Source organism: Hyla sarda, chromosome 9 (assembly GCF_029499605.1).
Source record: "Hyla sarda isolate aHylSar1 chromosome 9, aHylSar1.hap1, whole genome shotgun sequence".
NCBI lineage: Eukaryota > Metazoa > Chordata > Amphibia > Anura > Hylidae > Hyla > Hyla sarda.
The window spans coordinates 32,222,757-32,249,579 of NC_079197.1; the positions used below are offsets into that span (position 1 = coordinate 32,222,757).

General features: G+C 38.0%; 1 protein-coding gene across 3 annotated transcripts in view; it reads left to right on the plus strand.

Annotated features, from left to right (window-relative positions):
• Window positions 1-26,823, plus strand: part of NR5A1 (nuclear receptor subfamily 5 group A member 1) — a 229,475-nt gene that overhangs the window by 87,871 nt on the left and 114,781 nt on the right. For all 3 annotated transcript variants that reach the window (XM_056538142.1, XM_056538143.1, XM_056538141.1), the window contains exon 3: window positions 21,413-21,554. In XM_056538142.1, the coding sequence (XP_056394117.1) occupies window positions 21,413-21,554 (142 nt within the window). The remainder of the gene's footprint in view (window positions 1-21,412; window positions 21,555-26,823) is intronic.

Here is a 26,823-nt window from a genome sequence, read left to right on the forward strand (position 1 = left end):
CTCAGTATATACAGGGCTCTGACATAATGGATGATATGTGAGTAATATTCTATATAATGCTCAGTATATACAGGACTCTGATATAATGGATGATATGTGAGTAATATTCTATATAATGCTCAGTATATACAGGACTCTGATATAATGGATGATATGTGAGTAATATTCTATATAATGCTTAGTATATACAGGACTCTGATATAATGGATGATATGTGAGTAATATTCTATATACTGCTCAGTATATACAGGACTCTGATATAATGGATGATATGTGAGTAATATTCTATATAATGCTCAGTATATACAGGACTCTGATATAATGGATGATATGTGAGTAATATTCTATATAATGCTTAGTATATACAGGACTCTGATATAATGGATGATATGTGAGTAATATTCTATATAATGCTCAGTATATACAGGGCTCTGACATAATGGATGATATGTGAGTAATATTCTATATAATGCTTAGTATATACAGGGCTCTGATATAATGGATGATATGTGAGTAATATTCTATATACTGCTCAGTATATACAATGCTGTGATATAATGGATGATATGTGAGTAATATTCTATATAATGCTTAGTATATACAGGGCTCTGATATAATGGATGATATGTGAGTAATATTCTATATACTGCTCAGTATATACAGGGCTCTGATATAATGGATGATATGTGAGTAATATTCTATATACTGCTCAGTATATACAGGGCTCTGACATAATGGATGATATGTGAGTAATATTCTATATAATGTTTAGTATATACAGGGCTCTGATATAATGGATGATATGTGAGTAATATTCTATATACTGCTTAGTATATACAGGGCTCTGATATAATGGATGATATGTGAGTAATATTCTATATAATGCTTAGTATATACAGGGCTCTGATATAATGGATGATATGTGAGTAATATTCTATATACTGCTCAGTATATACAGTGCTCTGATATAATGGATGATATGTGAGTAATATTCTATATAATGCTCAGTATATACAGGGCTCTGATATAATGGATGATATGTGAGTAATATTCTATATACTGCTCAGTATATACAGTGCTCTGATATAATGGATGATATGTGAGTAATATTCTATATACTGCTCAGTATATACAGGGCTCTGATATAATGGATGATATGTGAGTAATATTCTATATACTGCTCAGTATATACAGTGCTCTGATATAATGGATAATATGTGAGTAATATTCTATATAATGCTCAGTATATACAGTGCTCTGATATAATGGATGATATGAGAGTAATATTCTATATACTGCTCAGTATATACAGGGCTCTGATATAATGGATAATATGTGAGTAATATTCTATATACTGCTCAGTATATACAGGGCTCTGATATAATGGATGATATGTGAGTAATATTCTATATACTGCTCAGTATATACAGGGCTCTGATATAATGGATGATATGTGAGTAATATTCTATATACTGCTCAGTATATACAGGGCTCTGATATAATGGATAATATGTGAGTAATATTCTATATACTGCTCAGTATATACAGGGCTCTGATATAATGGATGATATGTGAGTAATATTCTATATACTGCTCAGTATATACAGTGCTCTGATATAATGGATGATATGTGAGTAATATTCTATATAATGCTCAGTATATACATCATTTCCATGTCTCATGTAAGCACTGTATATAACATTACCATACATCACACGAAACCCCAGCACTATACACAGGGCTCAATATATACATTGAACTGACATGAGGGATAGAAATATGGCACCATGAAATACAGAGATTACTCATTTATTTTAAATAAAGGATAGTATACTGTGCTCAATATATATTCATTATACATTTATGTCATATGAGAGATAATAACAGTAATAGTATACATATATATATATATATATATATATATATATATATATATATATATTACATGTATTGCACAGAAGCATGCAATATAGAAATGCAATATTACTATACACAATAACTATATTTAATAGTCATGTTTTACTGTGATCCCTTTAAAATCAATGTTTATACTGAGCACTACATCTAATAATAATTATAATATGAATTTAATGTTTCATTGTAATACATTACTATAAGATACAGTTCTCAGTATATACGCTGATTTCTCAGGAGAGATAGATAACAATACAGTACTAATATATATAGTGGTTGGTACATACACTGAATTAACAGGGATGATAGAGATGCAGAATTATTACATACAATGCTCAGTTTAAACATTGATGAAAAAAATTATTCATTATGTAGTGGATTGTTCATACAATGATATTACAGAAGAAATAGTAATAGTACCAATATATACAGTGCTTAGTATATACTCTGGTTTCACAGGGGTGATAGGAATACAGTAATACTACATGTAGTGATTTCACTGGATATATAAATAATACTGTACTATTACATGTAGTGATTTCAGTGGATATATAAATAATACTGTACTATTACATGTAGTGATTTCAGTGGATATATAAATAATACAGTACCATTACATGTAGTGATTTCACTGGATATATAAATAATACAGAACTATTACATGTAGTGATTTCACTGGATATATAAATAATACTGTAATACTGTACTATTACATGCAATGATTTCACTGGATATATAAATAATACTGTACTATTACATGCAGTGATTTCAGTGGATATATAAATAATACCGCACTATTACATGCAGTGATTTCAGTGGATATATAAATAATACCGTACTATTACATGCAGTGATTTCACTGGATATATAAATAATACAGTACTATTACATGCAGTGATTTCAGTGGATATATAAATAATACTGTACTATTACATGCAGTGATTTCAGTGGATATATAAATAATACTGTACTATTACATGCAATGATTTCACTGGATATATAAATAATACTGTACTATTACATGCAGTGATTTCAGTGGATATATAAATAATACCGCACTATTACATGCAGTGATTTCAGTGGATATATAAATAATACCGTACTATTACATGCAGTGATTTCACTGGATATATAAATAATACAGTACTATTACATGCAGTGATTTCAGTGGATATATAAATAATACTGTACTATTACATGCAGTGATTTCAGTGGATATATAAATAATACTGTACTATTACATGCAGTGATTTCAGTGGATATATAAATAATACTGTACTATTACATGTAGTGATTTCAGTGGATATATAAATAATACTGTACTATTACATGCAGTGATTTCAGTGAATATATAAATAATACAGTACTATTACATGTAGTGATTTCAGTGGATATATAAATAATACTGTACTATTACATGCAGTGATTTCACTGGATATATAAATAATACTGTACTATTACATGTAGGTATTTCAGTGGATATATAAATAATACAGTAATACTATTACATGTAGTGATTTCAGTGGATATATAAATAATACTGTACTATTACATGCAGTGATTTCACTGGATATATAAATAATACTGTACTATTACATGTAGGTATTTCAGTGGATATATAAATAATACAGTAATACTATTACATGTAGTGATTTCAGTGGATATATAAATAATACTGTACTATTACATACAGTGATTTCAGTGGATATATAAATAATACAGTACTATTACATGTAGGTATTTCAGTGGATATATAAATAATACAGTAATACTATTACATGTAGTGATTTCAGTGGATATATAAATAATACTGTACTATTACATACAGTGATTTCAGTGGATATATAAATAATACAGTACTATTACATGTAGTGATTTCACTGGATATATAAATAATACTGTACTATTACATACAGTGATTTCACTGGATATATAAATAATACAGTACTATTATGTACCGTGATTTCAGTGAATATATAAATAATACAGTACTATTACATGTAGTGATTTCAGTGGATATATAAATAATACTGTACTATTACATGCAGTGATTTCAGTGAATATATAAATAATACAGTACTATTACATGTAGTGATTTCAGTGGATATATAAATAATACTGTACTATTACATGCAGTGATTTCACTGGATATATAAATAATACTGTACTATTACATGTAGGTATTTCAGTGGATATATAAATAATACAGTAATACTATTACATGTAGTGATTTCAGTGGATATATAAATAATACTGTACTATTACATGCAGTGATTTCACTGGATATATAAATAATACTGTACTATTACATGTAGGTATTTCAGTGGATATATAAATAATACAGTAATACTATTACATGTAGTGATTTCAGTGGATATATAAATAATACTGTACTATTACATACAGTGATTTCAGTGGATATATAAATAATACAGTACTATTACATGTAGGTATTTCAGTGGATATATAAATAATACAGTAATACTATTACATGTAGTGATTTCAGTGGATATATAAATAATACTGTACTATTACATACAGTGATTTCAGTGGATATATAAATAATACAGTACTATTACATGTAGTGATTTCACTGGATATATAAATAATACTGTACTATTACATACAGTGATTTCACTGGATATATAAATAATACAGTACTATTATGTACCGTGATTTCAGTGAATATATAAATAATACAGTACTATTACATGTAGTGATTTCAGTGGATATATAAATAATACTGTACTATTACATGTAGTGATTTCACTGGATATATAAATAATACTGTACTATTACATGTAGTGATTTCAGTGGATATATAAATAATACTGTACTATTACATGTAGTGATTTCAGTGGATATATAAATAATACAGTACTATTACGTACCGTGCTTTCAGTGGATATATAAATAATACAGTAATACTATTACATGTAGTGATTTCACTGGATATATAAATAATACTGTACTATTACATGCAGTGATTTCACTGGATATATAAATAATACAGTACTATTACGTACAGTGATTTCACTGGATATATAAATAATACAGTACTATTTATTACATGCAGTGATTTCACAGAAGAGATAGTAATACAATTCTATTATTAACAATGATCAGTGTAAACATTGATTTACAGAGTTGATGCTAATACAGTACACTCATTTACAGTGCTCAGTATATTTATCCATCTATGTCAGGAACTGGTGTCCTGAAGACTGATCTATCACCAGAGGCTGAATAGAGACTGAACTGAAGAGAATCCCTCCCCCCATATACATTTTCCACAAACACTTTTATATTTATATAACTCCACCATTGAATCTACTGTATTTCATATTTCTAATTATTTTTATATCATTTTTGTTCGCTCATATATGTCACTTGACTTAGCTATAACCCATAAATAGTGACAGACAAGGGAGTATAGATAAGCATTTACCTTCCCCCCCCCCCCTGATTGTTTCTGATATATATCCTTGCAGGTGTACACACATCTATCTATTTAGGCTTGATAAAAAAAAACTCAGTTAAGTTAGATGAAATGTCTTTTGTAATGCATATGGGTCAATAAAAAAATATCCCCCCCCCCATATTTTGGAGTGCTCCAAGCATCTATAGTTGTATGTACTGACCCTGGCTTTGGTCCGAACCACTGGAATCCAGACTCATTGTGATATTTGTGCTCTTCTATCTATCTATCTATCTATCTATCTATCTATCTATCTCATATCTATCTATCTCATATCTATCTAATCCATCCATCCATCCATCCATCTATCTATCTATCTATCTATCTATCTATCTATCTATCTATCTATCTCAGATCTATCTATCTATCTCATATCTATCTATCTAATCCATCCATCCATCCATCCATCCATCCATCCATCTATCTATCTATCCATCTATCTATCTATCTATCTATCTATCTATCTATCTATCTATCTATCTATCTATCTAGCAAAGCAAAACAGCAGCACTCCGATTTAGATGAAAGCGTGTCAGGCTTTATTCATCAGATGCCACGACGTTTCAACCGTCTCTCACGGTCTTTGTCAAGCTTGACAAAGACCGTGAGAGACGGTTGAAACGTCGTGGCATCTGATGAATAAAGCCTGACACGCTTTCATCTAAATCGGAGTGCTGCTGTTTTGCTTTGCTGCCTGTTTGTGGGGGCTCTTGACCTGGACCCTACCAGCTTGCACCCGTGGACACCCCGGGAGTGCGGTCCTTTTTGTTGAACTCTATCTATCTATCTTTCTATCTATATATCTATCTATCTATCTATCTCATATCTATCTATCTATCTATCTATCTCATATCTATCTATCTAATCCATCCATCCATCTATCTATCTATCTATCTATCTATAGCAGTGATCTTCAACCGGGCATGCTGGGATTTGTAGTTTTGCAACTTCTGGAGGTCCGCAGGTTGAAGACCACTGATCTATAGAGATAAAAATTGTATATAAGGGCATTGCAAGAAATAATGAGTCTGCTGAATTCCGTACATTTTATCATGATCATCATGAATTATTTCACATTTGAGCTAACCTGAGTACTAGTGCAAATAACAAACATAGAATTAAAAAACTGTGTACATTTCCATCAGATATACACCTATGTCTCTTTACTACAGCCACACATACAGCCTGCCTCTATTTATCAACCAGAATATATGTACAGTGATCCCTCAACTTACAATGGCCTCAACATACAATAGTTTCAACATACAATGGTCTTTTCTAGACCATTGTAAGTTGAAACCAGACTCAACATACAATGCGACGGACAGTCCAGATCTATGAAACGTGTCAATGTCCGCAAGAACTGACCAATCAGAATGGGCATTCACTGGTAAAACCCCTGTATTACTGAAACGTATGCACTGACTGATGTCTGGTAGAGCCCCCTACAGTACAGGGAGGTATTACATGTTCTGTACACTTTACCTGTACCAGGGTTACCTGCTCCTTTGGACACCAGGTAAGGGCGACCCCATGTTACTTTTTTCGGACACTGCGTGTACTGAAGAAGCTCCTGTCCTCTACATAGACCAGTGTTTCCCAAGCAGGGTGCCCCCAGCTGTTGCAAAACTACAACTCCCAGCATGCCCGGACAGCCAACGGCTGTCCGGGCATGCTGGGAGTTGTTGTTTTGCAACAGCTAGAGGCTCCCTGCTTGGGAAACACTGACCTAGACAGTGATTTACAGCTCCCAGCAGATCTTTCTTACTTTTATATGTAAGGATTTACTTTATCTATATTAGTTATCTACTTATTTTTCTTTAATTCATAATTTTTCCTATTTTTTGGATGACATTTTGGTGCCTTTAGAACCAATTACCAGGTTTACATAGAGTTCCGGTCTCAACATACAATGGTTTCAACATACAATGGTCGTCCCGGAACCAATTAATATTGTAACTTGAGGGGCCACGGTAATAATTAGATTTCATAATAAGGAAACCACCCAATTTGTCCTGTGCACCCAATCCCATACAAAGCTGTGGTTGTATTCCTATAATGATGTTACCCAGAAGGGGAACATTGAAATAACCAAACGCTGCCAGCCTCTTGTATGTATGTGATCTACACACTCACTGAGGTCATCCATTAAGGCAATGAAATGATCATTATTAACCCTTTGGTGGGGAAGAACCATAAAAAATAAATAAAATAAATAAATAAAAAAAGAGCAATGATGGACATGATATATACCATCTAAAACAGTACACTATAGAATTGTGGTATGTATTGAAAGGGTAGGAAAGCAGGCTAATTGATGCTGCCTATCATATTATTCTTGTTATCTTAAGTCTATATACTCTGAGATACTTAGTATCAAAAAAATAAAGGAAAATGAAACATTCACAGTAACCTTGAATATTATATTAGATATGGTACAATGACAGATTATGGCTTTAGGTCTCTGCTGAAACGGTTCTCCATATCTATCTTTAACATAGCATTTAATGCTTGTATTGTTTCTTCAATATGTTATATTTTACATTATCTGTATACGTAGGATACGGATATGGCAGAGCTGCACTAGTCGTTTGTATTTGATACTGAAGTATTCTGATATGGTTCCTATGTATTACAAAGATACCATATATACTCGAGTATAAGCCGAGTTTTTCAGCACGATTGTTCGTGCTGAAAACGCCCCCCTCGGCTTATACTCGAGTGAACTCTCCGCCTGTCAATCCCTTCTCAGTGGTCTTCAACCTGCGGACCTCGAGATGTTGCAAAACTACAACTCCCAGCATGCCCGGACAGACATCGGCTGTCCGGGCATGCTGGGAGTTGTAGTTTTGAAACATCTGGAGGTCCGCAGGTTGAAGACCACTGCGGCCTTCGTCATCATTCAGACCCCCAGGGACGTCCGTGTGCAGCATACGTACCTGCGCATGAACGTCCCTGTGCGTCGTCGTCAAGGCAACGTCACTAGTTCGGGGCCGGGCCCGGAGCGGAGAAGAGGGCCTCCCGGTGAAAATGGACAGCCTGGAACGACTAACCCTCCCCACCGGACGGTCCCTGCAGCATAGATGGCCCGGACCAGCTCACCCTTCCTTCCCACCGAGGGGAGTAGAAAACTAAAGGGATGATGACGAAGGCCGCAGTGGTCTTCAACCTGCGGACCTCCAGATGTTTCAAAACTACAACTCCCAGCATGCCCGGACAGCCGATTGCTGTCCGGGCATGCTGGGAGTTGTAGTTTTGCAACATCTGGAGGTCCGCAGGTTGAAGACCACTGATGAAGGGATTGACAGGCAGTGATGATGAAGGGGGGGGGGGAATGATGACAGGGGTCTGGATGATGACAGGGGTCTGGATGATGACAGGGGTCTGGATGATGACGGGGGTCTGGGTGATGACGGGGGTCTGGGTGATGAGGGGGTGTTAATGATGGGGGTCTGGAGGATGACGGGGGGGGGGGTGATGACAGGGTGATGATGATGAGGGTGTTAATGACGGGGGTCTGGATGATGACGGGGGTCTGGATGATGACGGGGGTCTGGATGATGACATGGGGGGATGATGACAGGTGGTGATGAGGAAGGGGGGATGATGACAGGGTGATGATGATGAGGGTCTTAATGACGGGGGTCTGGATGACATGGGGGAGGATGTGTTTCCCACCGTAGGCTTATAGTCGAGTCAATAACTTTTCCTTGGTTTTTGGGGTGAAATTAGGGGCATCGGCTTATATTCGGGTCGGCTTATACTCAAGTATATACGGTATGTGTCACCTACCAATACAGATTACAATAACTCTATATAGTACGTCACTCAATATACTGTATGAAGCCATTTTGTTCCTGTGATCTGATTCACTGATGTACAAAGATAGCAGAATAAAAATGCAACCCTTTTAGTGGATTGGTAAAACTGGTGGGGTTAAAAAAAAAAAAAAAAAAAATAATTATTGACTTGTGTCAAATTACAAATTCAACTATATTACAGCTGCGCAATTTTTATAATCTTATTTTGAAGGCAGAAGTAGTTTCTTCCCAAAAAATATTTATTTTTCTAATGCGGATATTTGTGCCTGAAATAACCATATATAGCTCCTAGTTGTTTTTCTGATTTATTTTATTCCTTCTTTTCATATATTCTATAGCATGTCTTATTGTTACCGGACTTATAATTACAGTGTAATATATTCTAGATATGATGATATACAATGAAACCTTTCCAAAAGATCCCCTTTATGGCCGATTTTTAGTTCCTCATTTGTTATGCAATCTTTGAGAAGACCACCCTCTGGAAGACCACTTTTTTTTGTGTAATTTAGGGTGGCCGTCTTAAAGAAGTTTCACAGTTTTTCCATTATAATATAGTAAAAAAGGTAGAGGTATCGCAGCACTAAATGACCCTATTATAGTTAAAATCACCTATTTATTGGTATGCATTAAAATAAAACACTATGACAAAATATTGGGCCTCATGTACTAAGCTGAAACCGACCGTTTTTTGTCTGGTTATTTTGGCGCAGAGTGTCTGAGACATGTCTGCGCCAGTTTGCGACAGTGTGCGCCACAAAAATCCAACAAACCCGACATTGCACTGTGAAAAGCCGAAAAGGGCGTGGTCTGTCACAAAGGGGGCGTGGTCGGTCTGAAAAGATGGCGTGGTTTCACAACCCGACCGATTTACTATTGAATTCACAGAAAATCCTGTGGATAAATGGCTGGAAATATGAACCTAGAAAAAGCTGGTCAGAAAATGTTCCCGACTTTTCCCAATAGGGAATAGAAAGGAATCCTGCAAGTCTGAAACAACTTTTCCCACTAGTAAAAACCCGACACTCTTAGTAAATGAGGCCCATTGTGTAAAAATTGGTGACATCAGGGATATCCTCTACCGTCTGGGCTAACCCATGGAAGTGAAGACAACACCCTCAATAATAGAATATTTATATACCCCACCGTGAGAGGTTATACTCTGTATGGCAATGTACGTTAGTATGAGCAGGTAGTGGCACAACCAAGGTCAGCAGTAACCTCCAAAAAATGTAACACTTGACAAATGCTGTCACCCGCACCAAACTCAGAGAACCAATAACACCACATGAATAACGTGGAAAAATATTAAAACATTACAGTTTTATCCGTTCCGATGCGTTTCCCCCCATAGTCCCGGGGTTTCTCAAGGAATTTAAAGACAATTCCCTTGATATGGGATGATGTATAATGGAGAGTCTGCCTCAGATACAGCACATGCCTATCATAAAAAAAAAGTATGTCAATTAATACTCAACATAATAAAATAGTAGAACAACGTGCAGCAGTCCTTCTCTGGGCTACACACCCTCCGATACAGGGTACCTCTCCCGCACTCGCCACTGCGCTATCAATGATACAACGCCTTTCCATATCCTAGCCAGCACGTGTAGAAGGATACTGCATGCCGATTTAAACCCAGTCCGGCACCACGGTTCATTTCCAGGGTATCGCGGCCTCACTTCCGGTTAATCTACCTCATGTGACTACTCATGTCACTCACATCAAGTGACGGCTAGTCACGTGACTGCGATGTGTGTCACATGATACTATTATATAAACAAACTTTGTACTGAGTTTGACAAAGTGTATACAGCGTTCCTGTCACATATAAAACCAATTAGCAACTGCAATTTATCAGTGCAATAAAAGGTTATTATAACAAGTGAACATTACTAATAGCAACCAGGTAAGTATCAGTTATTTCTACACCTTATGGTACATTTTATAACTGGATATATACATTTTAGGCATGGCTGAGGGATATTTATAAAAAATTCCTGTGGACAAGATTATATATTGCGGTGTAATGAAATTACATTAAAACAAAAGGGGATAAACATAAAAATAGAGATAAAAGGAAAGTTTGTAATATAGTTATGGTCTGATCCCTAAGGTATATGTAATAATTTTATTAGACAGGAGAACCTGGGCGTAGCAGAGGAAGGGGAGATGGAGTAAGAGGTAGAGGATGGAAGCAGTCGACAACAAGAGGTTCAGCAAATGGGGACAACCAGGCCCCACCAGCATCCTCCTCATCCTCTTCCTCCTCATCTGCAGTCATGTCATCTGCCTTGTATTTTTTAGAGGTCCCCACTTATAGTCTGAGAGGGAGGAGACTGTAGGGACTGAGAATCGCATTATTAATCTCTCTAATAAATCATTAACAGTAGCCAAAATATCTATTTTAAAGAAAGGACTGTCCTATGTACCCGTAGGCAGATTTAATTTATTTTCTTGGGTGAAGGATTTGAATCTGTTCTTCAGGAAATTTAGATGGTACAAGTTACTTCTGTCTGCAGGATGATACTGAGAGTTCACAATTAGGTATTGAAAGGTCAGATTTGGAAGATATTAGGATATTGGCAGGGTTGGAGGTTCTGAGGTCAGAAGAGTCAGGTATTGGCCCTTTTACCACACTCAAACTAAAAAATGAGAGAATGCCGCCCCCCAACAGTGTACCTGCCATAGACATCTCCAAAGATGGTGAATGGGGAACTTGAAAAATTGGTGAAAAAGCAGCTGCACTTTGAGAATAACTACTCCACTGTCAAAATGCAGGCCTTAAAATCTCTTGAGAAGGACAAAAGCATAGTGCTAAAACCCACGGATAAAGGGGGTAATTTGGTTATGTTACCCTCTGACCAATACAGAGAGAGGTGTCTTGATCTCTTAAAAGATAGGGAAGGGTATGCCATTCTGACATCAGACCCGACTGATCAATACTTGACTGAATTGGAGACCATTTTAGTAGCAGCTCTTGATAAGAGGTTAATAGACAGAGATGAGTTTAAGTTTCTGCTGCCCAGTAAGCCACAAATAGCGACTTTCTATGCCTTACCGAAAGTCCACAAGGGGCTATGCCCCCTCAAAGGATGCCCCATTGTCTCGGGGGTCTCCTCTATCACACAGAATTGTGGGATTTACATTGACAAGATCATGAGGGGATTTATAACAGCACTACCGTCATACATTTGAGACACCTTGGACTTGTTACAAAAACTCGACGGGCTGACACTAGATGCGGACATTCTGATAGCTTCAATAGACGTTGAAGCTCTATATAACAGTATTCCTCACGAATGGGGCTTAAAGGCAGCAGAACACTACCTATGATTTTGTGGAATATCATGCCAAGACCATAAGGAATTTGTACTGACCCTCCTCCAATTTGTATTACATCATAATTACTTCATATTCGATTGCCGCTTCTACCACCAGTTCAGGGGCACAGTGATGGGGAGCCCCTGTGCCCCCACATACGCCAATGTGACCCTGGGCTGGTGGGAGGACAATATTGTTTTTGGGGAGGAGGGCAACCATCTTCATTTCACATTCTGTATTGGGGTAGATATATTGACGACATCTTCATTCTTTGGAGTGACACGGAAGTGTTGTTTAAGGAATTTGTGTAATCTCTTGGAACCCCATTGGATTACAATTTACATATGAATCCACTTATGTCTCCCTACTGTTTCTAGATGTATTGATTAGAAAGGATGGTTGTGGAGGTCTTACAACAAGCATCTACAGGAAATCCACTGCTACAAACAATCTGCTCAGGTTCGAAATTCATCACCCCAGTCCTCTTAAGCAGGGTATACAGAAAAGGGCAATACCTTCGTCTGAGACGAAATTGTTCTGATGTAGAGGATTTTATCATTCAATCTTCAGATCTAAGAAGGAGATTCCATGAGAGGGGGTACCCGGATAAAGTATTGAGAAAGGCCTATAAATATGTGTTGAAAAGCGATTGGTCTGACTTGCTAGTACTAAAGACTAAGTCGGCCGACAGTGACAAACAAATCTGCATGATATTTTGATGAAAGATCAGAACAGGTTAAGAATATCCTAGGCCAGTACTGGGGAATTCTAAGGTCAGACCCCCATCTCAGGGAGGTATTATCAGAACACTCGTCATTGACATTTCGTAAGGATAGATCAATAAGTAACTATGTGGTACATAGCTACTTCCAGCCGATAACTCCATCTGATTCTTGGCTTAATAGGAGACCCACAGGAACTTTTAGATGTGGTGGCGACTGTATCACTTGTCCTTTCATTAATAAATCAAAAACCTTTGTGAGTGACCAGAATGGAAAAGAGTTCACCATTAGGGATTTTTCAAATTGCAGTACCTTTATGGTGGTCTATCTTTGCAAATGTACTTGCCCACTGACCTATGTGGGCAACACTAGACGTGAATTTAGGAGGAAGATTGGGCATCAATGGCCCAAAGCAAGGCATGTATGGGATAGGCACAATGGGGATCCCAGTTTCTTAAAATTTCAAGCAATTGAAGTTGTGAGGTCGGGTATGAGAAGAGGAAATGTAGATAGGAAGGTCCTAAGAAAGGAAACCGAATGCATATATAGGCTAAAAACTACAAGTCCTTTTTGTCTCAACAAAAGCCTAAATTTTCATTGATTACCGTAAGTAAACTATAAGTAGAATTTATAGTTGGGGGGGTGGATGTGAGGTGTTTTATTGACACTACCCCTGAACATGATTATTGATATTTTTCCAATGTGAAGATTCTTTATCTTGATGTTATTTATAATAATTCCAGACAGGTATATGTTATAAGTCTGCGACTGTGAATAGGGTTTACATGTATGTCTCTCCTGGCTTTTCTTTTCCTTAGGATGTTAACCCGTTAAGCCAGTCACTTAGCGAGGAAGGGACTGTCACCGAGGTTGGGGCCACCCTGTTAAGGTGGGTTCCTCAAAAGGCAGGGAGAGTGGGTGTGGGAATCAGATGCTAGAGGGGCACCACTGTCTCCGGCTTTAATTATCACCTTGATTATTCAATTATAGGAGTGTGTAATTATTGAGTATTCCCGCAGCATGTTGTTTATCTAATAATTTAACAAAAGGAGTTATGTAGGAAGGAGGTTTGGTCTGGAGATAGATTATCGATAGAGGGAATTTTTGATGCTCTATCCTTCCTATAACCGTGATTCCTCTTCCCTATCCCCCCTCCCTGCCCCATTTGAGATCTGGGGAGTGTATATTAATATAAACTGTGGCTGTCCCATATGTTATCGCATAAACTGCCTAATAAAATTATTACAGATACCTTAGGGATCAGACCATAACTATATTACAAACTTTCCTTTTATCTCTATTCTTATCTTCATCCTCTTTTGTTTTAATGTAATTTCAGCATGTGTATACCACTGTCATTACACCGCAATATGTAATCTTGTCCGCAGGAATTTTTTATAAATATCCATCAGCCATGCCTAAAATTGATGTGTCCGGTTATAAAATGTACCATAAGGTGTAGAAATAACTGATACTTACCTGGTTGCTATTAGTAATGTTCAATTGTTATAATAACCTTTTATTGCACTGATAAATCACAGTTGCTAATTGGTTTCATATGTGACAGGAACGTCAAACTCAGTACAAAGTTTGCTTATATAATAGTATCATGTGACACATCGCGGTCATGTGACTAGCTGTCAGCAGGCTCACTTGATGTGAGTAGGGACAGGGTTACCGCTCCCCTGTAAATGTAGATTAACTGGAAGTGAGGCCGCGATACCCCGGAATTGAACCGCGGCGCCGGCCTGGGTTTAAATCGGCGTGCAGTATCCTTCTACACTTCTATGGAAAGGCGTTGTATCATTGATAGCGCAGGAGAGGTGCCCCGTACTGGAGGGTATGTAGCCCAGAAAGGAACTGCTGCACGTTGTTCAGCTATTTTATTATGTTTACATACTTTTTTTTATGATAGGCATGTGCTGTATCTGAGGCAGACTCTCCATTATACATCATCCCATATCAAGGGGATTGTCTTTAAGTTCCTTGAGAAACGGCGTGACTATGGGGGGGAACGCGTCGGAACGAATAAAACTGTAATGTTTTTATATTTTTCCACATTATTCATGTGGTGTTATTGGTTTTCTGAGTTTGGCGTAAGTGACAGCATTCGTCAAGTGTTACATTTTTTGGAGGTTACTGCTGTCCTTGGTTGTGCCGCTACCTGCTTATACTAACGTACATTGCCATACAGAGTATAACCTCTCACGGTGGGGTATATAAATATTCTATTATTGACGGTGCTGTCTTCAATTCCATGTGTTAGCCCAGATGGTAGAGGATATCCCTGATGTCACCAATTTTTGTTTACACAATATTTTGTCATAGTGTTTTATTTTAATGCATACCAATAAATACGTGGTTTTAATTATAATGGGGTCATTTAGTGCTACAATACCTAATTAATCTGACCTTATTGTTTTTTTGTGCTGTGACTAATGAAGGTAGGGGCATATTTTCTTCCTAGAATTAGATACAAGTACTCTCAGGTCATGTGCCCACAGTAATAATGGCAGGTGGAAGCACAAAGACACTGAAGAATTCTCATGATCAGTCAGTGCCGAGCTATGACATTATTTTGCTTCATTTCCAGCACAGATGCAGCCATGAAGTACACTGTGTATCTTTACGTGCCTTAGAAATATGACAATGCTTGCATTATTAGGTAGAGTGATAGCAAAGCTTTTCTTCACACAGCAAAGGTTCAGTTCATTGTCGTAGCCCGGTGTCTAAATACCCTGGCCAATCCAGAGTCCCTTGTTGATGTTCCTCTCCTCCCCCTCGCACCCTGCACGGTCCCTTCTCAAAACATTAATCTGATAGTTCAACCAAACTGGAGTAAATTGTTTAATAAAAGCAACCGACACTTCTGAATGCATTTTTCCACTGCACTGTACCTATTTTGGTGTAAAACAAAAACATGAAAAAAGTAGCTCTGTTTTAACAGGCTGCTTTGCCCCATTCAGATTGAAGTCCATCAGACTGGCTACCTATCAGTCCCTCTCAGACTAATCTTCAATGGTCAACATTGATTTGGCCATAAATCAGCTTAGGCATTGTTCACATTCGAGCCTTCTTCACATGTACTGTCAAAAATACTGCAACATGCAGTGATATTTCATCTAATAGAATACTGGACACCATGTTTATGGTAACCCAACAAATCCCATTAAAGCCTAAGAGGACTATCGGGTGCTATTGGGTTTGTCATGCAACTAATTTACTGAAACAAAAGACAGACAGCGCTCCGTAGTGTGATGCCATTGTTGCTCAGGTGGATGTCATGCTTACCAAAATGGGTTACACTCCACCAAGTGCAACAATGGATCAAGGTGTAGAAATCAAAGAAATGAGGTGTCCGCAGCCACTCCCCGTCTCGTAAGGTGCAGACACAACAGGGGTAGAACTCCAAGATGTAGACAGGATAAAAGGGCACTGGACAACCAGGTAACTTGACCAAACGTTTATTCACCCATAATGCAACGCGTTTCACAGCACAGCTGCTTGATGCCTGATGAAGCAGCTGTGCTGTGAAACGCATTGCATTATGGGTGAATAAACATTTGGTCTAGTTACCTGGTTGTCCAGTGCCCTTTTATCCCATCTACACGTTGGAGTTCTACCCCTGTTGTATATGCAACTAATTTAGTACAGTTGTTTTTTTCATTGTCTTTGTTTGTACCCCATAATTGTAAGCGCTGCGGAATCTGTAGGCGCTATATAAAATAAATAAATAAATAAATAAAAAAAATACAATAAATAAATAAAAATAAATAAATAATTGTCATGCTGCCATGTTGGGGCAGAACGGAAATATAAGTACAGATGTGAACAAAGCCGTTAGAAGAAGATCGTTAAGGAGAGAGAAGATGAAGACCAAGCCATCAGATGGTTCCTCTAATGGTTTCTACTCTGAATGAGACAGACGTTGAAGACGAGAAACTAAGCACCGTTTTTAATATAGAGTTGATGAAAAAAATATTTCATTTACATAAAAATACAATTTAATAATAAAAAAATGCATGTCCACAGCATTTACAGGATTTATTATTCCATATTAACTAATTCATAACACAATACCCTTTTAAAATATAACCTTTACTAATTTCCTATTAAAATATACAAAACACCAATATGTGAAAATAAGGCTGTTATTAATAGTTTGTATGGTGTGCAAGAAATATATGTAGATCGGTATATGTGTGTTTTCTGATGTACAGTAGTCACCTAAGGGTAGACTACAACCACACTTAGAGAAAATAATAATAATAATAATAATAATATACAGAGAAGGGCAATATATTAATAGGTATAGTACATACACATATACAGAAGAGAGCAATAGTAATGGTCGGATTAAACACATATGCAAGTACCAATCAAATGAAAAATGATTGGATAGCATAAATGGTCACTCATGATTTTGCAGAGACGAAGATCAATGGGTGCAGCTGGAGCAATGTCACACATTCTGGTAAAGGAACAGTGCATGTGATAAGCAAGATAATAGAATGACTGTCCCTAGTAAAATGCTCCTAAACTTGCCCTGCCTAACAGTGGAGGATGAGCCCCCACTTCAAACGCCGGCTGACCGCTATAGGACCCTAAATCGCCCTATCTGACCATATACATATAATTGCCCTAATGATGATGCATCACCATTCACAAATCTAAAAAGGAGATGAAACAGTGCTAAGTAAGTGCTCAAAATAAATGTGCCAGATAATCATTAAAATTAAGGCTTTCTCAACGCGTTCCCCCCCCCCACTTAGGAGAACATTGGGGTTCTTCAGGAGGTAGTCAACAAATAAAGAAATAAAGGCTATACAGGGAAAAAGATATAGCACATATAATGCATGATGCCAAAATGCATCTCTGTAGTTGAGGTGCACATAGATGCTGTGCGTCCCTGTACAGCCTTTGGCATGATGCCAAAATGCATCCCTGTAGCTGAGGTGCACATAGATGCCGTGCGTCAGGGACACACGGCATCTATGTGCACCTCAACTACAGAGATGCATTTTGGCATCATGCATTATATGTGCTATATCTTTTTCCCTGTATAGCCTTTATTTCTTTATTTGTTTACTACCTCCTGAAGAACCCCAATGTTATCCTAAATGGGGGGAAACGCGTCGAGGAAGCTTTTAATTTTAATGATTATCTGGCACATTTATTTTGAGCACTTATTTTCCACTGTTTCATCTCATTTTTAGATTTGCGAATGGTGATGCTGATGGTGATCATCATTAGGGCAATTATATGTATATGGTGCGATTTAGGGTCCTATAGCGGTCAGCCGGCGTTTGAAGTGGGGGCTCATCCTCCACTGTTAGGCAGGGCAAGTTTAGGAGCATTTTACTAGGGACAGTCATTCTATTATCTTGCTTATCACATGCACTGTTCCTTTACCAGAATGTGTGACATTGCTCCAGCTGCACCCATTGATCTTCGTCTCTGCAAAATCGTGAGTGACCATTTATGCTATCCAATCATTTTTCATTTTATTGGTACTTGCACATGTGTTTAATCCGACCATTACTATTGCTCTCTTCTGTATGTGTGTATGTGCTATACCTATTAATATATTGCCCTTTTCTGTATACAATATCATTTGGCGTCATTATTTTAGTGTGTTTATAGTCTACCCTTAGGTGACTATTGTACATCAGAAAACCCACATATACTGATCTACATATATATTTTTGCACACCATACAAACTAGGGATCAACCGATATCGTTTTTTAGGGCCGATACCGATAATCGGTGTAGGTTAGGGGCGATAGCGATAACTTATAACGATATTCCGGTATAAGTTATCGGCTATTTATCCCCCCCGCGAAACTGCTGCAGATCATTGATTTAAAGCGGGCGCTTTAAATCAATGCGCTGCAGTGGCTTTTGCGGTGCCATAGACCGCCACCCGCTTCTCTCCCCCTGCCTGTCCAGGGGTCCTGAGACCTATCACCGCCACCGCCCCCCCCGACCCGCCGCACCGCCCCCGGCCCCATATTATAGGTAATTGCCGATACCAATAATGCCCAAAGTCGTGATTATCGGCCGATAATATCGGCCATATCGATAATTGGTCGATCCCTAATACAAACTATTAATAACAGCCTTATTTTCACATATTGGTGTTTTGTATATTTTAATAGGAAATTAGTAAAGGTTATATTTTAAAATTGTATTGTGTTATGAATTAGTTAATTTGGAGGTCCCGTACCCATATAATTTCATTATATTAATGGTAAAAATGTATTATTCCATAGAGAACAAAGCTTTATTGCACCATCCTGACCCATCAACGAGACCAACTGTCCGTGAATAACAATTTCTACTGGCAAGTTATCCGTATTGGAGGAATGTTGTCATATTGCCCCTTGAACAAAGGATGTATTATTTGCATCAAGCGTATTTTAGGAATTTGAAACAATGTTGGTAAAAAAAAAGAAAAAAAAACAACACAGAGAAGTTTGTAACAGGCATGCTGAATGTATTTGCATTGTGTGAATGTGAACTCCTTGATGGCTAGAATGTAAACAATTATTGGGATTCTTAGAGCGGATACAAAGATATTGTATGGAGTCATGTCAAAAATGTAACACAACGAAGGAAAAGAAGAAACAAAATATTCTTGCCATATAGCTGTATACGTTTGGTTTCCACTCAACACATCTTCGGCTTAGACGATTAATTGCTATTTGTACTGGATGAGGCACAAAATTAGGACTTAGTCAAAAGATAGGTAGATGGTTGTTGAAATACTTTGCTACCCTTATTAGATATACAACTATTAGCTATGCCAATTGTTTCCGAAGGGTTCTGCGCAATTGTTAAAGGTGTACTCCCGTGGAAAACTTTTTTTTTTTTTAAATCAACTGGTGCCAGAAAGTTAAACAGATTTGTAAATCACTTCTATTAAAAAAAATCTTAATCATTCCAGTACTTTTTAGGGGCTGTATACTAAAGAGAAATCCAAAAAAGAAATGCATTTCCTCTGATGTCATGACCACAGTGCTCTCTGCTGACCTCTGCTGTCCATTTTAGGAACTGTCCAGAGCAGCATATGTTTGCTATGGGGATTTTCTCCTACTAAGGACAGTTCTAAAAATGGACAGCAGAGGTCAGCAGAGAGCACTGTGGTCATGACATCAGAGGAAATGCATTTCTTTTTTGGATTTCTCTTTAGTATACAGCCCCTAAAAAAGTACTGAAAGGATTAAGATTTTTTAATAGAAGTGATTTACAAATCTGTTTAACTTTCTGGCACCAGTTGATTAAAAAAAAAAAAAAAAAAAAAAAAGTTTTCCACGGGAGTACCACTTTAAGCCTGTCTCCCTTTTAATATACAAATTAATTGACCCTACAGCTGGTAAAAACATAGCATAAGAGATTTGCCCTTAAAATAAGGTTATCTATATCATCCTGTTAAAGGAGTTATCTAGTTTTGCAGACTCATTTTCATATAACCTACTAGAATGCTCTGAATTAATAGAGCGGGTCTTTGTTTAAGATTGTCATCTCTTAGTTAGAGTGAAGAGTGGATAGGAAGGGCATTACTCTACTGATTTAAAGGGACACTGTTAAAGGGGTACTCCGCCTCTAGACATCTTATCCCCTATCCAGACTTGCATTAAGGGCCACGGGCCGTGATGTCATGAGGGGCGGAGCCATGACGTTACGCTGCTCCGGCCCCTGTATCGCCCGTCATTACGCACAGAGCGAACTCGCTCTGTGCTGTAATGATAGCGGGGTGCTGCAGCGGCGATCCCCGGGGTCCCCAGCAGCGGGACCGCGGCGATCTAACATCTTATCCCCTATCCTTTGGATAGGGGATAAGATGCCAGGGGCGGAGTACCCCTTTAATGTTTACCTTCACCTGTGGTGATGGGAAGCTGAACACTTGTTTCACAGTCTCCTCTCTTAAACTTGTTTAAAGAGTCAGCCATCACATCATGTGATGTCGCTCCATAGTCTCCATAGTCTCACTGCTCTTACAGTAAAGATCTCTGTTCTGTCCTTTCCTATATTTGTACATTGTGATCAAATTGCCCCTAAGTTGTCTTTTCCCCAAACTAAATAACCCCAAGCTTAAGAACCTGTCTTGGTATCTAATCTTTCCATAACATCAATTTATTGTGTAATCCAGGGCTTCTTCAAGAGGACCGTCCAAAATAACAAGCGGTATACCTGCACAGAAAACCAAAGCTGTAAAATAGACAAAACTCAAAGGAAGAGATGTCCATATTGCCGTTTCCAAAAGTGTCTAAATGTAGGAATGCGACTAGAAGGTAAGACTATTCTACACACTCTATAAAGAGATTTTAAATAAAATGTTCTAATTAAAATGTTATAATTAAATAAAATGTTATGACACAGCATTGGTCAGTAGAAATGAAGAGAAGGTCCAGCGTGGCAATTCAAGCAATACTTGGTACTTTATTTAGCAATCAGCCAACATGGAAGGCAGGTGACGCGTTTCGGCCACAATACGTAGCCTTAGTCGTACGACTAAGGCTACGTATTGTGGCCGAAACGCGTCACCTGTCTTCCATGTTGGCTGATTGCTAAATAAAGTACCAAGTATTGCTTGAATTGCCACGCTGGACCTTCTCTTCATTTCTCCTGCAATTGCTGGACTGGGGTCCGGTCCTGTCCGTGCCGTGGCAAGGACATTGGGGTGAGCTGTGTCTACTCTGCTTTGCTGTACAGCATTGGTCAGTGTTATTGGCCCTCCATGAGTGCAGCCCTGCACTAAAAGAGCGCTGATTGGCAAGCAAGGAGGAAGGTAAGGGACGCAGGCATCCCACTCAGCTCCACTGTATTTTTTCAACTTTGATTAACAGGGTTAATGTTGGACATCGCTCCAATAGTCAATGTCCAACATTAGCCATAGGAGTTAAAATTCTGCATAACTTTCCGGCCCCAGTTGTTTCGAATTTTTTTTCCCCTCCGGAGTACCCCTTTAATTTTTGAAGACACAACCCATTTTGGCCTTGAGGACACAGGAAATTTTTATTATTGCATTTTTGTTTTTTCCTCTTTGCCTTCTAAGAGCCATAACTCTTTTATTTCCCCCCTACAGAATCATATGAGGCTTGTTTTTAGTGCTATTAATTGCACTTTGTAATTACACCTTTTATTTTACCGAAACATCTACTGTGCAACCAAGGTGGGAAATTGATAAGAAATTTTGCAACTTTTGGATTTTTTGTTTTTACGCAGTGACCTTTATGGTAAAACTAATGTGTTCTCTTTATTCTGTGGGTCAATACGACTAAAATGATACCCATCTTTTACACACTATTCTATTATGTCTATTATATTATTTTAAAAAGAAATCAGTATGTTTGAAATTGCTCTATTCTGATCCCCTATAACTTTTTTTTTATTTTTCCATATATGTGGCTGTATGAGTGCTTATTTTTTTTCACCATGATCTGTAGTTTTCATCGGTACCACTTTTGTGTATATGTGACTTTTTGATTACTTTTTATTATTTTTTGCTGGGATGTGATCAAAAATCAGCAATTTTGGATTTTCACTGTACGGGATCATTAACTTAATATTTTAGTAGATCGGAAATTTCCACATGTGGTGATATCAAATATGCACTCGCTTCAGAGCCACTAAGAGACGCAGGACATATATATATGTCCTAGTACGCTAAGTCACAGGCACACAGGGTTGATCGGTAGGCCCTGTGTCCTCTAGGGGGTTGAGGGTTTAAAATACAACTGAAATGTAATAGTCATGTGGGGATCCCAACTCTTTTTTGGGGGGGTTTTGCACCCAAATTGTATTGCATGTTTCAGGAAAAATATAACAACAGAGAAAACAACATGCCACTCTCAGTAAGGCTGGGTTCACATATATCAGTCGTCCGGAAAAGTTACTTTCTGGCGTGCACCGGAGGGAAACTGATGCTAGAACTGATCCCATTCATTTGAATGGGACAGTTCACAATCATCCAGCGTCTCAATTTTGACGCCGGATGGTTGGACATGCCGGAGGGCACCGGACATGGGAACGCAGCTTGCTGCTTTCCCCTCTCTGTTGCCCAGAAACAATGGATGCCGCATGCCATTCAACTGTTGACAACTTGTCATCAGTTGTGGCATCAGTTGCGTCGAGATTTAGGCTGAGTTCACCTATGCCGGATGCCGGACATATGTGAACCCAGCCTAAATCACCCTCAGTGTGTGGTTTCATTGCTGCAGTAGCGGAAGATGCATTGGCCCTGATTTACTATTGTGAACCAAATCTGCTATTGTCGAATCATGCGCCAAAATGTGGTGCAGTGTGCCAGAATTTGTGGTCTAATGTGCCAAAATAAATTGAAAAACTCAAAAGAAAAGGCATTGCCAGTAGGAAAGGGGGTGTTGCCAGCTAAAAACAGGGGTATGTTCTTACAATCTGACCTATTTACTATTGTATTCACACAAAATCCTGTGAATAATGGATTCACACAAAGAAAAAGATGATGAGAACTTTTCCGACCTGTAAATCCCCATAGTAAATAGAGTAAAATCCTGCAAGTCTGAAACAACATTAAACACTAATAAAAACTCAACAGTACCAGTACGTAGGTAAGACAATAGGTGATGTTCACAGGTCACATATCATAGAAGGTCACATAGCATGGCCCAGACACCTTTCCCATCCATGTCAATGGGACAGCTTTAGTCACCTATGTCCTTGGGGCTTGCTATTAATAATATATCTAAATGCTGTTTAAAAACAGCCATAGTAATGCACGAAGAAAAAAAAAAAGAAAAAAAAAAACTACAGTCAGAAATCAAATAATAAAAAAAAGCAATATCTGATACATTCTCCTTGAAGGGGTACTCCGCTGGAAAACATTTTCTTTTAAATCAACTGGTGCCAGAAAGTTAAACAGATCTGTAAATTACTTCTATTAAAAAATCTTAACCCTTCCAGTACTTATCAGCTGCTGTATACTACAGAGGAAGTTCTTTCTGTCTGACCACAAATGCTCTCTGCTGACACCTCTGTCCATTTCAGGAATTGTCCAAAGCAAAAGAGGTTTGCTATGGGGATTTTCTCCTACTGTGGACAGTTCCTAAAATGGACAGAGGTGTTAGCAGAGAGCACTGTGGTCAGACAGAAAGGAAATTCAAAAAGAGAATAACTTCCTCTGTAGTATACAGCAGCTGATAAGTACTGGAAAGGTTAAGATTTTGTAATAAAAGTAATTTACAAATCTGTTTAACTTTCTGGCACCAGTTGATTAAATTTTTTTCCCCTGTGGGGAAATTTTGCACAAAAACTCTGACCACTGTTGATTACTGCATCTGCCAAAATGCACCTAAAATAGCTCATTGAATCAATTGCGTTTCACCATACCTATGAAATTTACTGTTACACTGGGCAGTTTTCTGTGCTGTAAAATGAAACTTGGTTTTATTTAAAAAACAAAACAGAATAACTGTTTAACAAAACTGTCACTTTTTCATTACACAGTTCTATTAAATGAAGTAATAGTATATGGCACTCTTGCTCAGTGTAGGTGCACAAGTAGGATCCCACTCCTTAAATTTATAAAACAAGAAACTTGGCACTCAAAAGTTGCAGTATAGGTGATTTATTTCATATGCAATCCACAAGGTAAATGGATAATGTTTCGGTCAAATATTGACCTTCATCAGATCAGGGATTGCTGCAGAGATTAAAGATGTCGGCCTAAAGCCGTGGAACTTGATGCGACAGCCGTCGCTGTACGAGTGACAAATCCAAATTCATAACAAATTTCATGAAAAATTTGCAACGAATGCGAATATCGCCGCGATTCAAACCTAAACATTTTTATGGTAGCACTAGCTATTTAAAATCTTCAATTTAAATTTGAAAATGCATCTTTTAATCTTAGGAATTGTGAGGCCCTATGGTCTCCTCATGCTGCTGCCACCTCCAGGCTTGGTCTTCTGCCACTAAATGGTCTCCTTATGCTTCTGCCACCTCCAGGCTGATTCATTGACCCGCCATGGGGTCTGCTCATTGTAACACTCATGTTTCAGAAGACAGGAACCCCGATGGATGTGAATCCGCTGGACCTGTGTGGCAGATGAATCGAATCATACCAGGGAGCGGAGTCTAAGGTGCCGCGGGATGGACTTGCTGTGGCAGGCGGCACCCAAGTTGCTACTCCAGGCACGGCTCGACCACACAGGCGGCTGAGGAGATGCGATGCACAGGAGGGATAAGGCAGCTCATAGTAAGGATAGCAGAAGGTCAGGGCAGGCAGCACAGTAGTGTAGTCAGGAATGTAGCAAATGGTCAGTAGGCAGGCGGCAAAGGAGCAAGGTCATGGAGCAAAGGATAAGATACACAGCAAGGCAATAACAGGAATGCTTTCTCTCAGGCTCAAGGCAACAAAGATCCGACAGGGAAATGAGGAGGGTGGAGGAATTTACCAATAAGCCACAGGTAAATTACACTAATGAGCGCAATGGCCCTTTAAATCTTAAAGCTCTGGCGCATAGGCTGTAGCTTCCCGAGCAACAAAAATCAGCTGATTATTGGGGTTGCTGGGAGCTGCTTCGCTCTGAAAGGGGATTTCAGATGAGACAACTAATTTAATGATAAAAACTACACCTTTTACCAAAAACTAGGATTTCACGTTATTGCTTCAGTTTAATTAAAGTCTATACGCTGTTGTGTGACCTTGAGCGCTGAAAAGAAAACAATATGATTTCCGAGTTGCGGTCTCAGACTGAATAGTATAACTGGTTCAACATAGAATAAAAACTTATTCTGCTACATACTAATTACTTCTGCAGTGACTAAAAGTTCATTTAGTGGTGCTATGCGAAATATACACTCAAAAGCCAAAGAACACTTTGTTTTGCTCTTGAGATTTCATTCTTGCCTCTCTCATTATTTTACTATGTATAGAACCAGAATTGTCCTATTTACAATGTAAATTAATCAATTTACTGTTGGGATTGAAAACAATTTCTGCCTTCAAATTTCTTTACAAATTAGACATGGTGTCTGAGCTGCTGAAATCGTCGTAGGTGTCGGGGTCCAATAAGTGCTTTTCTTTGTGAATTTGTGAAGAAACGACGCCTGCCATGCAAGAATAAAGATGCACAACAGAAAGCCACAGTACAGAATAAGTATTTTCCTGTAAAGCAAGACAGCAAGAAACACAGTGAATGTACTATATGAGAGTATAGATGGCATGGCAGAGAGAAAAGGCGCAAAAACCATAGGACCTTACTGCATACAAAGATACCAGATTTCAGGACATACAATATGCCGGTATCTGTCTACTAGCTGCTACTAGAATGTTCTCAGGAGTCTTCCAAGTCCAACTTTCTTTACCAATAGGTCTGAAATCAATCTAAACTGTAGCGATGAGTAGTGATGAGTGGCATAGGCCATATTCGAATTCATGATATTTTGCGAATATATGAATTTCGCATATTTGTTCACTTTTTTTTCATGCGACATTCGGAATGAAATTCGCTAAATGCGCATGCGTGATTATATCTTTCAGCTAACTACTTTCCTATTGGTTGCTAGGGTTGTTGCTAA